The 15,224-nt window shown below is 36.7% G+C and overlaps 1 protein-coding gene across 3 annotated transcripts; it reads left to right on the top strand.

Moving 5' to 3' along the window:
• The first annotated feature begins 9,762 nt into the window (after positions 1 to 9,762).
• LOC118437787 (mitogen-activated protein kinase mpk-1-like) lies at positions 9,763 to 14,987 on the top strand. 3 transcript variants are annotated; one of them, XM_035857159.1, is made up of 5 exons: positions 9,763 to 9,983; positions 10,522 to 10,586; positions 11,483 to 12,070; positions 12,130 to 12,293; positions 14,832 to 14,987. In XM_035857159.1, the coding sequence occupies exons 3-5, from the start codon at positions 11,497 to 11,499 to the stop codon at positions 14,844 to 14,846; spliced, it is 753 nt and encodes a 250-aa protein (XP_035713052.1). In that variant the 5' UTR covers positions 9,763 to 9,983; positions 10,522 to 10,586; positions 11,483 to 11,496; the 3' UTR covers positions 14,847 to 14,987. The 3 variants fall into 3 exon arrangements, with proteins under 3 accessions (XP_035713052.1, XP_035713051.1, XP_035713050.1); XM_035857158.1 differs by lacking the exon at positions 14,832 to 14,987 and having other exon boundaries at positions 9,770 to 9,983; positions 10,525 to 10,586; positions 12,130 to 14,806; XM_035857157.1 differs by lacking the exon at positions 14,832 to 14,987 and having other exon boundaries at positions 9,770 to 9,983; positions 12,130 to 14,806.
• Positions 14,988 to 15,224: the final 237 nt, after the last annotated feature.

The raw sequence follows: 15,224 nt of genomic DNA, 5'->3' as shown, positions 1-15,224 counted from the left end.
GGTTTAGTTTGACTTTTTGACATTTTGATTGAAAAAAATTATCTACAAATACAATTTTTGCTTTTAATCGGATTCAGGTTTTTCACCTTAAAAACACAAATTAAAATCTCGTGAGTCTTACATAAATACACCCAAACACAAGTTAAAGTATTACTGATATTTTAGAGCAGACAAATTATACTTGAGTTACAATAATTTCTCCGCATTTCGTGACGAGAAAAGCATTTGAGGCTGCCGTAGGCTTCTATGACCTCCGGAAAGACACTCGGTGAAAACGCTAGTTGCTGGCAAATGGCAAATTTTTAAATGGATAAATAATAAATTGACGCTATTGTTGGTATATGGATTAACTTGCTGCTAAGTTTCATTGTGAACTGATTTATGTCCAAAATTTAATAAAAGCTGAACTACCCGTTACCCGTGCGGGTAGATCTCGCTACCCGCAGAAAACGGGTACCCGCAAGAATCGTGCGGGTATGCGGGTAACGGGTACCCGACCCGTTACCCGCGGCAACCCTAGTACAGGTATACAACTAACAATATAATTAGGACGGAAGTTAGGAGCATACCCCAAACTACTGGTTGGAAAGGACTTAGAAAAAAGCTCATTGAAATAAATTGTTCCGAGTAGCAAGTGATAAACTGAAAATTTTGAAATTTCAGTAAGACGATTTGCTGTTGCCCAAAGTACGAATACGTATTCCACCCTTGCAAATATATATCACCAGCGTGTGGCGCACTAGAATTTTTTGTGAAATAACTCAAACTTGTATTAGCCTTTAAAAATATCACTTGTAGTAAGTGCTCGTATACCAAATTCTGCCCTATTTTAGCAAACGGGTTTGAAACGAAAGGTAGCTTTGTCACATCCGTACCTTTTGGAGAACCTACAAACAGTTCCATGTCCTCCAAAGTCATGAGGTACCACAAATCTGGAATATACATCGAGTTCTTAAAAAGATGCACAATATTTGTGTGTAACTTTTTACACTGCATTACGAGAAAGTGGAATGATTTGTTCCAAATCGGCGAAACACAAAAATAGGATTTGTCGTCTATGAAAAATAGAAGTCCCAGATATGAAGAGGTAGACCAATAGGAACGGTAGTTCGGAAATTTAATTGTTTTAAACAGCTCCAAACTATACTTTTGAAGAATAAGGATTTTGTAGACATTTCCATAAGAGAAAGTGGTATGGTAATAGTTAGTGTGCATGTATTCGTAATCGGATAATCTCAGGTGTTGTTCGAAATATCTGTAGCCCTCTGCATATTGGTTCAAGTCGTAGTATAATAAAGCCACCTTGCACATCGATTCCCGGCCCCTTCACAGATCCCTGAAAAATTTAATAAGGATGGGGTTTCTGTATAGATAACGCACAGTGATCGGGTGTGGAATATCATGTTCAGTATATTGTATATCGACGCCATTTCGTGTATCGCAGAGCACCATAACATCACAGACATCAACTCCAGCCATTATATTTGAAATGTTGATTTGTACCGTAGGCGTGGCGTGGACGACGTTTAGTATATCGAAGGGACCAAAAAAAATAATTAGCACGACCATATTCAACTGAACCATGGTGTACAAAGTTTGAAAATAAATCATATTTGAGTCCCGATTGATGTTGATGTAACGTTAATGAGAATAATTCGGCGGGATTATTTCTAGCTATTTCTCATGAACCAATAAACTCTCAGCGGGGGTAGGTAAAATATTTTTTATGCATGTATGCCGACTGTTTCTTAGAGGATTAATGTTCCTGGTCCTGAATTGATTGGTCACATTGAACGGGTTGCTGCCGGATATTTTCCTTCTGATTGGAGTTCTAAAAAATAACAACATCAGGATGGAGCGAGAAGGGTTATATCCACCTACTGCCACTTGGAAATTGATTATTAGGGAATTTGTACTCCAAACACTTATCTTGTTGCGTATTATTTTGATCTGTACATGGGTCACAAGATTGGTAAGGGAATATCTGTAGAAGGATCTATATTATCGTATCTTTTGACAAATTTTTCCAAAATGTCTGCGCGAAGGTAAATGTGTTCATAAATAAGTACGTCGCAGAATTCATATGGCATGACTAAAGGACATATTTTAGTATACTTTTGTAAAGTCTTTTGAAACACGAACAAATCTACTAACAACTTTGCATAACTAAACATGGCTCTGAGCTATTTAAACTGAGCAAGCCTTCTTATACTTACATGCATATTTACTCTTAGCGAAGTGGGCTTGAATAATTTATTATGAGGTGAAACTACATTATAAGGTTGATCTGTCCGTCCGTCTGTCTGTCCGCGTGATACTTCACGACCGATTCAGCATTTTGACTCGAAATTTTGAAAATCATGTAAAGGGTTGTGAATTAATTTCTCCCTACTCATTTTTCACTAATCTCGCGTAGCTAAATTCAGCTTCAATTCCTAAACCTGTGAATATTTAATTGTGAAACTTTTACCATGAGTTGTCCCATAGTAAAGGTCGATCATTACATACCATCGTAAAGTCTCGACAAAAACTTCAGTTCCGAAGCAATTAAAAATATAAGGAAAATCGGAGAAATTACAATATGGCGGGAAAACGGCAAGGCTTCGGATCAACAGAAATTATACAAAAAACGCTCAGAGCGACGTAGAATGATGTCAGCTACTACAAAACACAAATTAAGCTCAAGATTCATCACGAACCGACAGTTTGGTTCTAGTTTATGCAAAAGAGTGAAATGGACCAAACAGCATCAAAATTATTAGCACGCAATTCCACAATACTAAAATAAATAACTTTAAGAACTCGACAAATTGGATTCACACAGCTTATAAGCTAACCCAGGCAATATTCATACCTCAAAATAACAGTAATCGGGTCAAAAATTTGGAGAACTATTCCAAAAAAGTGGCGATTTGGGTGAAGAAAGGCAAGGTCAAGAACTGTGGCGTCATATCCTCAGGACAAATGAATCCCCAAATGAGCCATATCCAAAATTGAACCTACCAGATATGATATCCAAAACCAACAAAAAGTCACATGCACCACTCATGAGTGTTTCAAAATGTGGAACGAAAGTTATGTTAACAGGTGTTTTTTTCGCGTAGCGTGACAACCCTCCATATTATACAAATGTTGCACATATGAATGCAAAGTAAGTAAGTAACAAATGCAACCTGGATACTTTGATAGCATGAGAAACAAGGAATTTTTTCCAAATATTAGTCAGTGGTTTTTATGCAAGATGGTGCTGCAACTCACAAGACAGAAACGACCATGAGGCAAAGTGACGGTCAGGGCAAAACGGTTATCATCAAGGGGGTGTGGTCCGATTTAAATCCGGATGTAGGTGTTTTGGAGACCAATGGGCATACTTTATGTGGGATCTCCTCAATGGTCCAAAACCAACCACAAAAAAGGAGCTATCAATGATAGTTCAAGAAAAATTCAATTCCATACCAGAAACTACTTTGGAAAAATTAGCACATAATTTCAAAGAAAGAGTTTAGGATTTGGTTAACGTGGATTATCCAAAGACCAAATACTGAGGTATGGTTGAAGAAAAAATTTGATTCGTTGCGTTCCACAATTGTAAGAAACTAAAATTCTAGTGAATTAGAAATGCTGAAAGGCTGGCCTTGATGTAAGAGGATTCGGACGCAAGCTACGATAGGTCTAACTGCATGGCAAACGAGTTTGTTTGTTTACGAAGAAAGTTAGGGCGGTGGCCACGAGGTGGGTCAAGCAAAATATTATTAAATTCATTTTTGCAGAAATTTATTGTGAAAAGGTGGTAAATAAATTTATTAATTTTTTTCAAAACGACTTGTTTAGTTTCAAAAATTAGATTTGCATTAAAGTATCAAACGTTGAGTTTATCTCAAAACTAAACTCATGAAGTTGGTTCGATTTTAAACTTTCCATTTAAAGACATTGCATAGGGGCAAAATGAGATAAAAACTCAATGACGGTGAAACAAGGGCCCTAATCGCAAACTAATTTGGGAAAGGTTTACATTCACGTTTGTGGTTTCAACAGTTTTCTGTTCCGTTTCCGTTTCCTGCGTAATATAAAAACAAACCAGACGGTTCGAGCCCTGAGAAGCCAGCCTTGAAACTTACGACGTGCAGGACCGAAGCCCTCTGCCAGAAACAAGGCCAGGCTACCGATAAGTAGTAAACCACACAAATTATACATTGTCTTCAAAGACTTTAGGGTGACTGGGTTAGCCTCATCAGAAACCGCTTCCGTCATCAAGATTCTGGAATGGAGTTGAAACATTGTTTTCCTAAGCATGTCTCCACTCACGGTACCTTCAAGTTGGCTAAGCAAGAGGAGTTTATCCTCCAATATGGTCCACCTCGAGTAAAGGCCACATTGCCAAAGTCGTCCTATTCCCAGCGATATTATTGGAAAAAGCCACGTTCTTTCCATCGTTAAAGGCTTGACGAAAAACAAGGGAACATCGTCAAACGATTTAAGCCGCAATGTTCTCTTGCTCCTTAGGCCAGAGATGATTTTTTGCGCACGTGGTGTATCGTCTAAAACGGCAAATGTGTCTTCTAACTTTCGTGTTCTTTTGTCATAGTAAAACGTTTGTGAATTTGCAAGCTCAACCCCGAACATGAAACTGTTATGGGTTGAAATAAAAATACTGCGACGTCTTAGTTGGATCAGTAATGTCTTCAAATTTGTCGAAGTAATTAGTTTATCGAGAGAATCGTGAATCATATCTAAAGCCGTTGATTGTGCCCCATAATCTCCATAAACAGTTCCCGTTGTAATTATTTGCAGATTTGAGTCTACCAGAGCATTGGTGGAGGCAGGAAGTTCCGGCGGCGACGTAGTTATTAGGGAAGAAAATAACGCACCTTGATAAAACTCTGCCCCAGTGAAGAAGAAGAACCAAATAGAAGTTACTATAAACAATTTAGGGCCCGAAAGCATCCTCAAGATATAACTTGTCCCGCCATACTGCCCAGTTAGACAGGCGTACGTCCAAAATAAACTGTTGGCAAATCTGCATGTGATTGATTTTGGTTTTGTAATCGCTATGACGGTAGCAATTGAAAGTACGGAGACAATTATTCCTATCCACGTGGGAGCATCTAACGGGAGTAGAAATTTTTCGAATGACTCGACAAGTGACGAGGGTTTCAACGAAATTGCCGTTAAGCTCGTCCGAAAAATTTTTATGTGGTAGATAAAGAAGGATTCCTTCCGTGAAGAATTGCCCGATAAGAAATGAGATGACCATATGTTCACGTGCAAAATTTTGTTTAAGCTGAGCGGAGGACGATCAAGAGTAGGATCAAAGCTTGTAAAATTATATTGTTGGTTTAACGTTCTCTGGAGACATACCATTAGCGTTGGAAAGTATCTGCCAGCATTTTGAAGGCTGTGGCATGTATCCGTTTTTCTGGAATATAGGTACCCCCATACGATCAAAACTGGCATCCTGTGAAGGTTATAATTGTATAATTTCCATTCTTTGAACAAGTCGGAGTGGTTATGGTCTATCCAGCGGAGCGGGTGGGACCCACATGTGTGGCAGAAGACGTAAATATGTAGCTGATGTAAGTTACTAAGACCTAGCACGAATAATTTCGATGTCAATCCAACTAATCGGGGTTCAATCGGAATAAAGGAGGTAGTCAGTGCATTCCTGTCAACGAAGAAAATAATGCTAGGATTTTCTCCACAAGATACCAGTTGAAACTGTACGTCGTAAAAATTCATAGTTGCAAGCCATTGTGAGACGGCTGGAATTATGAAGAAGATTTCTTCTTGACCGAAGTGTGTGTTTCTTTTTGGGGCCGTGTAAGACTTATTATCGCATCTCTTATATTGCTTAGAATTATCAAGGACAAAATTGGACATGGTGTGAATTCTTTTGGGGTGGGTATTGTTATCTAGCAGGTTATTAAATAAATTCAGTTCCCAATCCGTTTGGTGCACTTGGTCAAGATCAACCAAAATGTTGAGTATAGAGTTTTGCGGGATAAGAATAGATCGGGTAAATTGTGCTTGTAGGTTGCCGCTGAGGAAAGTGAAATAAGTAGAGTATATAAAAAAATATGACAACATATTTCCAGTTGATCGTTTGTTAAACTACTGCACGGAAATTATTGAACACTTTTTTCTATTAGCCTGTGCACAGGGTAAAAGGGGTTTCTCTCATCAAACAATGTGCATCGGGGTAGATCAAACCCAGCCTAATCAGGTAAATGTTATCTGGATAGATGGGGACTGCTCCTTAGTTTTTGGGAATTAAGATTTTATTATTATTTCATTTAAAAACCAGCTGAATGTTCAATATAACTTGTCCAGGAATAAATGGTACCGGGTACTGTGTACCTACAATGCGCAGTTTGTGTATTCTGCTACTTTTCATTTTTATTTTTTGAAACATAATTACGTTGGCCTCCAGGGGATATAAAGCATTTTTTGTTAAACTGGCGAAATTGAGTTGCAATCACTGTGAAAATGAAAACCTCTCGAATCGAGATTTTCACAAGGTCGTAATGTGGAGGTCATTATGCGCGGAACCATTTATTCCTGGACACACCTTATATAGAAAGTGTGCTTACACACGTTTTTTGTGTTACAGCACTTCAAGATTGGAGTCCATTGTGGTGACAAGTTCTTCACGACACGAAAGCACACACCCCGGCAAAAACTACGTTGTCGAAAATTTTCAGTTTTTCAGTCATCTTGTTATTTCTAAGTTGTAGGGTCATTCACAGGAAGTTTTCGGAAGGACAGAGATTTCGTTTTATCCTGGCCTACCAAGCTTCAGATATTCGAGTCCTGTTTGATTTTAGACCGGGGCTTGTATAATAGGATTATTTTGATACTTAATTTGGCCGTCGATCGAGATCATGTAAAGAGCTATTGCGGAGCTCGTGCCGTTAAACTAGTGATCTTTTGGCCCATTTATACCTATATAACTAGGTCAGGTAAAAATGGTTAATATCAATCTAGCCACCCAATTTTTGGACAAAACACACCCTGGTACTTACATATAGATATGTAATTTGATACGATCAAATTACAGATCTGCAATTTGATCGTATCAGGTTCACAAATACTAGACTAGTAGCACTTTATTTTAATAGGCTGGGTATATGGTAAAACTCCTTGCCACACTGTTATAACAGCTCAGAAGTTGAATGCTGATCAGGTTAGAAATTTAAAAAAAACCATGGAATCAATTAGATGGCAACAAGATCCTCGTCCGAACGAATTCAACCAGTAGAATTGTTTATCGAGCAAAAAGTGCGACCACCATCAAATTTAAACCGTACGAATCATTATATGTAGGCATTCTTTCAAATTTATAGTAAATGCCGAGGCATGTGTACTTCTGAACAAAGTAAGTTTCATTGTTTCCGCTAGGTTGCTCGAATCACATTGTGATCGGGAATATTTCAAAGTATAAGTTCGAATTGCATGCAAATATGGAAATGCTGCGTAATGAAAGTCAAAATTTTAGACCAGGAATTGAGCTACAGCGGATTGGTAAGGTAGAAACTGACAATTTGAAGAACGGTTAAATAACAAGGTTTACATATGTTCAGAAATATGTATATAAATATGTCTCTTAAAATCTGCGTAACAGAATCGGGCTGGAACTACGTCTTATTTGTCATTGAGTGACTTTAATGACACGTGTGCTTCAAAGCTGATAATGGCAACGCACACCATGTTTACCCCAGATTAGTTTTTGATCATGTTAGTTTGAAAGAGTATCACTTTAGAATCAACATTTTTAGTACGATACTTGCATATGTATGTAGGCAGATGAGATAAACCCAGAAAACTTTGGGAGACGTACTTAAGTTGGCGACGACGTGCAAATGTTGTCGTAAGCCCCAAATTCCTCTAAGACACCGAGCGTCCGCTCAAAATCGGAGATAACCACCTCACACCTCATTGTAAGTACTAGTAAATCGTCACATATGCATGTTACCAAGGGGTGAAACCAGTGTGTCAAAATAAATATTATATTACTTTTTTTATATTAATATTTCATATTAATACGTCTTCATATTTTTCGACGTTGACCTGGTTCAACTGAAACCAATGGCTTGATGCCAAAACGGGTATCATCTTCGTGTTCAGGGTTGAAAATCTGTTGAAAATTGATACGTCCGACGGGTGAGGTTAGTTTTTATGTCAATTTCAACCGTAGTTTCTCGTGTAAGTTTTTTTGTTCTAATAATTTGTTTGTAAAAAAACCTACGACAATTATCCAGTACAATTTAGAAATGATATTTCTTAGTACGTTATTACTGGGCTCTTAGATTTCTAAAAAATGCCCTGCCTTCCATAACGCATGATTTGACAAATATATTTAAAAATGGAATTATGGAATAAGTGACGAGATTTTGACCAATTTCACACCGGATCCATAAAAATTAGATACATATTTTAAAGAACCGAATGTCCTAATTTGACTCTATCACACGAATCATCGGACCAAGAGACGGACAGATGGACAGACGGACGGACAAAACGATCTTGTACATAAAGGATTTCCCGACTTAATAATGGTATCCTCTAAATTAAATGGTTTCTTAAGCCTCACGAAGTTAGAAAACTAATTTTCTGATGCAAACACATTTACTAATGAAGCTCAAGTCACGAAACCTTGACAAGAAGGTATTGATGGATTTGTACATTAATAATTTGCAGACTTTCAATTATTTAAAATCTATACATCATAAATAAATTTTGTTGATTACTTATTGATTATTAAAATAATTAATGAGTAATCAATAAAATTTTAATCAAAATCCAAAACTTAATCATCCGATTTATAACATCTAGTTTTTTAGTAAAAATAATTTCTAGACTGTAATGCGAGTATACACCTATGTTCACTTGCATTCATTTTTACTGATTATACAGTAGGTAACATATTCATAGCTGTGTACTAGTAGATATGTAAATACATATCTAGCTATGATTACCGAAAAAAATGAGAAAAAATGCTGTGAAGCTGAAGCGAATATTTATGAGCTGAAGATTGAACACAAATACGCTTAAATACGTATGTATGTACTCATTCGACAGGAAACTAAACTTCAGCTTCGTAAATCTGAATTGGTCTAATCTTCTCTGATGCTTACGTATGCATGTGCACGTAAGCAGCACAACCCATACATACAAACATACGTACTATGCAAAATCATCATTCCTATTTACAATTAGGGTTGTACACTGTCCGTGTCAAGAAGTTCTTGTCAGGACATGTCATATTTGTCATGTCGTGTCATATTTATCATCAACGTCTGACATTGACATTATTGATAAATGTCTGACATTTATGACATTTGACATTTATGACGGACAAATATGACACGACAAATATGACACGACAAATATGACATATAGAACCCTATGTACATACAATACATGCATGGAATGCCCAAGTAAGAATAATATGAATGATCTGGATTTTGGTGGGTATCCAGAGTACAATAACCTCGGGAACGTTCATATGTTACGTCATCATTTTACATAGTGAGTGGATGGTTCAGCTCTTCCTATCTTTCATAGGATAAAATTCCCTATCAATTAATGTACGTATGCGTCGGGTGAGTGGATGCTAATATCGAGAATTTTTGATCACATAATATATGGATGGCCCTGTCTAGCACGAAAGAGGTGGCAGTTATTTGCGTATGTGCATAAACCTTTGATAAGCAAACGGTTGCTTATCAAGTATAAGTTTGCAGACTGACGCCAGTGCATATTTGCTTATGCAGAGCTTTGCACTAATAAACCTCCACGCTAATTGCCCTGCTTCATATACAGATCAACCGTCGACCCCCAATCCAGTTGGAACCTTCGAGAACTACGTCGTATGTGGCACAGCAGCGAATTTCTTACCGAGTGGTCAAATTAACTTACTAAAAATTGAAATAAGTTTGTCACAAATTGTGCGAGAAACTTGGGACTGGGAAGAAAGTGAAAATTTGGTAAGTGCATACAAGACCCATATGCTTAACAGATACAGAAAAAGCGATATAAATAGATATGCCACTCTACCGCCTGGGTAATAAATTAACACGACATGTATGGTACAGTCTTCTTTTGTATGTAATTACAGAACAATTAGAAGAGGTGTATTATTTTTAATTTATTTTTTACTTTTTGAACTTATTTTTTAACTTATTTTGACTTTTTTATGATTTCTTCGATTTTTATTCAGGTTACGGATTTTTAATGTACGACTCGTTTGTTAGTCAGCTTTTCTGATGTGTAATTTGTGTAATGCAATGATAATTAGTGAAATAAAGTGTAATTACCGTATCTATACTTACCTGGGTAGCTCAGCTGTTTAATAAAAACCAGGCAGAGTCAGTTATAAATACCGGTCATTTTTCAATACCCAGTTGGTAAGAGTGGATTTAAAAGTATGATACCTTTAAAAACATTGGTTTGATAAATAGGTTAAGTTTCGCTACAAATACATTTATACATATGTTTTGTCACGTAATAATTTTTTATAATAAGTAGGTAACCCACGTAGGCACCTCTACATTCCGATCCGTTTTCTTCGCGTTTTTCACCACTAACAGGTAAGGTACAAATTTTAGATTTCCATTCCATTATTCAAATCCCGCATAAATTCCATATTAGGCTCGTATAAAATGGTTGAGACCTTCATATATTGAAGAAATTTGTAGGTGGGGTCGAGTTCCACAACTCTTTATAATTTCATTTTGAATTACGTAATACCTACGTTAATAATAAAAAAAATGTAACGCAAAGTTGTCAAAAATTATCCGGCATCACTTTTACAAGCCAAGAACCGAAATTTTTTAATACCCGTCATTTTTGTCAGACTTTAAAAATCTTTAAAAATGAACCAAATCTGTGGAAATGCAGCTGGTCACATTATCTAATCAAAGAATATATATTATGCCAGAAGAACGAACCCCATGGAAACCTACAATTATCTACTTAATTAAAAATTAAGTGAACAAATTAAAGATTAAGTCGGCAAGTAAATACGTGTGACTATGTATAAGTACAGAAATATATTTTCTAAAATCATAAAAATTTTCAACCTGCCATGGACATTGTCCATTGGACAATGATATTTTATTGAAAGCTCGGAAATCTGTAAATGCAATTGAAAAATTTTAGAAAACCTTATCAATCAAAACCGTTTCAAATACTTCTATCCATAATGTGTGGATGGAAAGAAGTCAAGCTACGGATAAGAGCTTGTTTATTCAGGTCTGATAAGATAATAATGACGAATAGTACCATCGTGTACTGTTGTAGTTATGTATGCTATTAAAATATAATTTCTATAAGTTTTCAACCAATTTGTATGATTCAAAATATCATTTAGTACATAAATGAAGCTGAAATTTTGCAAATTTTAATTAAGTTCCGTTTAAAAAAGTCAGGTATGCTTTCTGCATAGTAATATTTGAAGTTAACATGAAATTTTGTTTTAACGCAGCCCAACAAATTGGAATGGATACAATCCAGGACGACAAATTCCTTGAAACTATAACAACCTACGACTTGTTTCTTGGGGAAGGTGGATTTGGGATTGTCCTTCGAGCAATTGACGACGAGAAAAAACAGACGGCGGTCAAGTTCCTCTTCCCAGATGCAGCCACCGATAAAGAACAGAATCAGATTGATAGAGAATGCTATATAACCAAAAATTTGCAAAAGCATTCAAACATTGTTCAGGTTCTTAATGTTGAAAGAAAAAGCTTTACACCGAAGGATTTGGAAGGCATGTTTCCCATGGACATTAGTATACCTGAAAAGTTGAAGGCCCTGCTTTACGATAAGAATCGGGTCCTGGACTCCGTTTGTATTCAGATGAAACTTTGCGGGGAAAACTTAAGGTCTTGGCTGAGAGTGAAGGAAGCCGAAAATGTCCTTACATTTGAAAGAGTTTGGGGTCAATTAAACATTATAAAAAACCTCATCGCTGGATTGAAATTCCTACACCAAAATCAAATTATGCATCGGGACCTCAAGCCGGAGAATGTCATGTTTTCCAAGGTCAATTATACGCTCCCCGTAAAAATAGGTGATTTCGATAAATTTAATTTTGATGATTTGATGATGGTGATTTTAGTTATTTCTTAGGTGATTTTGGGTTATCCCGAGTACTGCCACCGGAAGGAACCCAGACAGGATCGTTAACGTCGCTCGTGGGAACAAGGAGCTACATGGCGCCCGAAATTCGCAATGGGGGAAAAGACTACACATTCCAAGCGGATTTATTCTCTCTGGGTTTGATAATTTGGGAGGTACTGGAGTTTGTTAAGCACAGTTATTTTGACAGATTGGTGAATGACCAAGAAGAAAGTTTATTAGACAAACACGCTATAATGGGCAACAGTTTTCGTGGTATCATAATTGAGTTGACAAAGAGGAGAAAGGAAGCTAGGGCTAAAGATTTCGTAGGATTGGACAAATTATCAAAGGCGGTAGAAGAAGTTTTAACGCGCCCCGTTCTTTCTGCGAAAAACGGTCATCACTTTAGGATAGGGTTAGAGTCGGCTAAGCAAGGGACAATAATACGATTGGAAAATGGCGAGTATATAGGACCGTTTTATATCAAATCAGACAATGTCAGAATATTTGGAAATGGTCAGGGTACCGTAATTAAATGTAACGTTACAGGTGGAATTTGCATAGATGTATCAGGAAACAATTGTATGGTTTCTAATATCTTCATCAAGCTGAACGGCGAGAACATTTGCCAAGGAATTTTGCTGTCGGGAACTAATAATTCAGTAAGCAACGTGCATATTGATCAACTGCATAGCCAAAATACCTTGGAATATAGTAAGTGGTTTCCAATTGCCCGAGGTGTTACTACTTTGACAGAAAGATCACAAAAAGGAGGGAATGGAATTTCCATTAAGGAGGGATCTGATTTTAATAAACTTAGTAGCATACTCTGTAAAAATAATTCCTGTGGTATACTAATTTGTGGCTCATATAACAGGATTTCTAGGGTAGAATTAATTAAAGATGTGACCAACCTGAAGATGACGGGAATATATTTTTCTGCAAACGCGACTGAAAACTGCATCAAAAATTGCTCCGCTTCGGGGTATTCTACAAGCTGCAGGGATTGGGGCGTCGAATTTGATGGATACGGTAGGAATTGCAGTGTAACTGACAGTCAATGCGGTCCCATTTACTTGCGTTGGAGCACAGATACAAGGCTACGTAACGTAGATTGTGGGGAACTCATCAGGATCGATGGTAAAAACCATGGGACGAAGTTGGAAAAGTGCCGAGGTCAACTTCTAATATCTAGGAGGAAAAACATTTCTATTGAGACGTGCAATTTTACCAATCATGAACTCCCCGCCACACGTGCACGACGTGTTAAAAAACTACCAAGTAACATTGAGATGAACGATGCTGGAATTGAACCAAAAAATAAAGAAATAGAAGTTATACCCGCTATTACTCCTTTATGTGTTCATAATAGTGAAGAGCTGAGAGCTAGTTTAGAGTCAGCCACTGTACGCTTAGAGATTAGATTAGAAGTCGGCGAGTATACGGGGTCATTTCATGTTAAATCTGACAATGTCAGTATTTTTGGAAAAGATGGTGGGACTGTGTTTAAATGTGAGAGTGGTGAAACTTGCATTGATGTATCAGGGAGTTATTGCCAAATTTCTAATATTTGCATATTGTTAAGTCAACGAACATCCGATGGAATTAAGATTTCTGGGAATAACGGTGTAATAAAATACGTGAAAATTTACTGTTTGGAAGCAACCAAATATAACAGGCAAGAGGGGATTAGTATTACTGGAAGCAACATTAGCGTTGAAGAAGTAACAATGGAAAATATGTATAGAGGGATTCACATTAAATCTGCGTCTAAGAATAATACGATTTCTGCCATAGGTTTCAAAAACAATCAATGTGGAATAGTAATAAGCGGTTCAAATAACTCGATTTCTAATCTAAAGTTTGTTAAGGAACAATTTTTATTTGATGATTCAAATAAATACTTTACTGGGATATACTTTGACCGGGGCAGTGTTCATAATGTACTCACAAATTGTATCACAGAGGGATATACCCATCGTAACTCCGACAAGGGAGTCGATATCTGGGCAACTAAAAATTGCAATATAAGTGAAAGTCAGTGTGGACCTATTTACCTCGGGTGGGCTAGCGACATAACTCTTAATAACGTAGATTGTAAAGAACTTATTGACATCTTTAAAGCATCCGTTAGGGTGAATTTGGTAAACTGTCGAGGGCAAAGTTTAGTCTCTCACACACCACGCCTTATTATCGATACCTGCGACTTCATCAATCAGTTTGTTGCACCGCCAAAGAAAAGGCGCACAGTCAACCGAGCTAATAAGAGGGCAATAACGGATGGGTCGGTGGATGGCAAAAAGAAACGAGGAGAAAAGGAATGAATCACGATTTCCTAATTAGTTTCTGTAATTTTGTACCTTAATAGATTCAGCGGAAGAAATATTTATTAATTATTAAGACGCAGTTAGCTGGGATTTCATTCTTCTAAATGAAAATCGGTTAATGTTAAACAAAATGATTAAATCGCTTCAAAATTTTATATCTAGTTTCCATACTGCAAATTACCAATGCATAATAATACAAATAAATTTGGTTTAGTTACGTGAAAACATCAAGTTTATGTAACTCATTTAGTGAGTATAATTGTTAGCAAGGATTTTATTTCTTTATAATTGTCTAGAAAATTTATTTTAATTTAATAAGGTTATTTGAACTAAAATAAAGATCAACCAATGAATTCAAATTATGTCGATAATTATTATCAACAGGCGATGAATAGCTGAGGAGGACAACCCTTCACCGACAGAATCACCGATTTTGATGCCCTTTGGATATGTTGTAGTCCTAGGTGCGTCTAGCAAAGTGAAGACGGATTTCATTCAATGGCCCCATTTGCGCCCGTCACACCCACTCAGAGGTGCGAAAAACACGAAAAATACCCGGTTTTCGTTCATTCAAAAAATCACCAAAAATCCAATTTTGATCGGATTTTCATAATTTAATCGTTTTTATGATCTTGGATAGTTGCTTTATCATATCCAATAGCAAACTCAATTTTTTCAATTTTTTAAGTATTTTCGAAAATTTCCTGACAAAGGGTATCCCTTCGAAAAAATCAAAATTTCAAAGAAATTGAGTTAGCTATTGGATATGATAAAGCA

The sequence above is a fragment of the Folsomia candida genome, unplaced genomic scaffold (genome assembly GCF_002217175.1).
Source record: "Folsomia candida strain VU population unplaced genomic scaffold, ASM221717v1 Fcan01_Sc016, whole genome shotgun sequence".
NCBI classification, from domain to species: Eukaryota; Metazoa; Arthropoda; class Collembola; order Entomobryomorpha; family Isotomidae; genus Folsomia; species Folsomia candida.
The sequence above is the reverse complement of the archived record's forward strand: the minus strand, read 5'-3'. Positions and strand labels throughout refer to the sequence as shown.

What these genes read in the sequence shown, in the direction of transcription:
- LOC118437787 (XM_035857158.1), top strand. Translation starts at nt 11,497, where the DNA reads ATGGATACAATCCAGGACGACAAATTCCTTGAAACTATAACAACCTAC. An exon ending in TACGCTCCCCGTAAAAATAG is followed by an intron (nt 12,071 to 12,129) that starts GTGATTTCGATA and finishes GTTATTTCTTAG; the next exon opens with GTGATTTTGGGTTATCCCGA.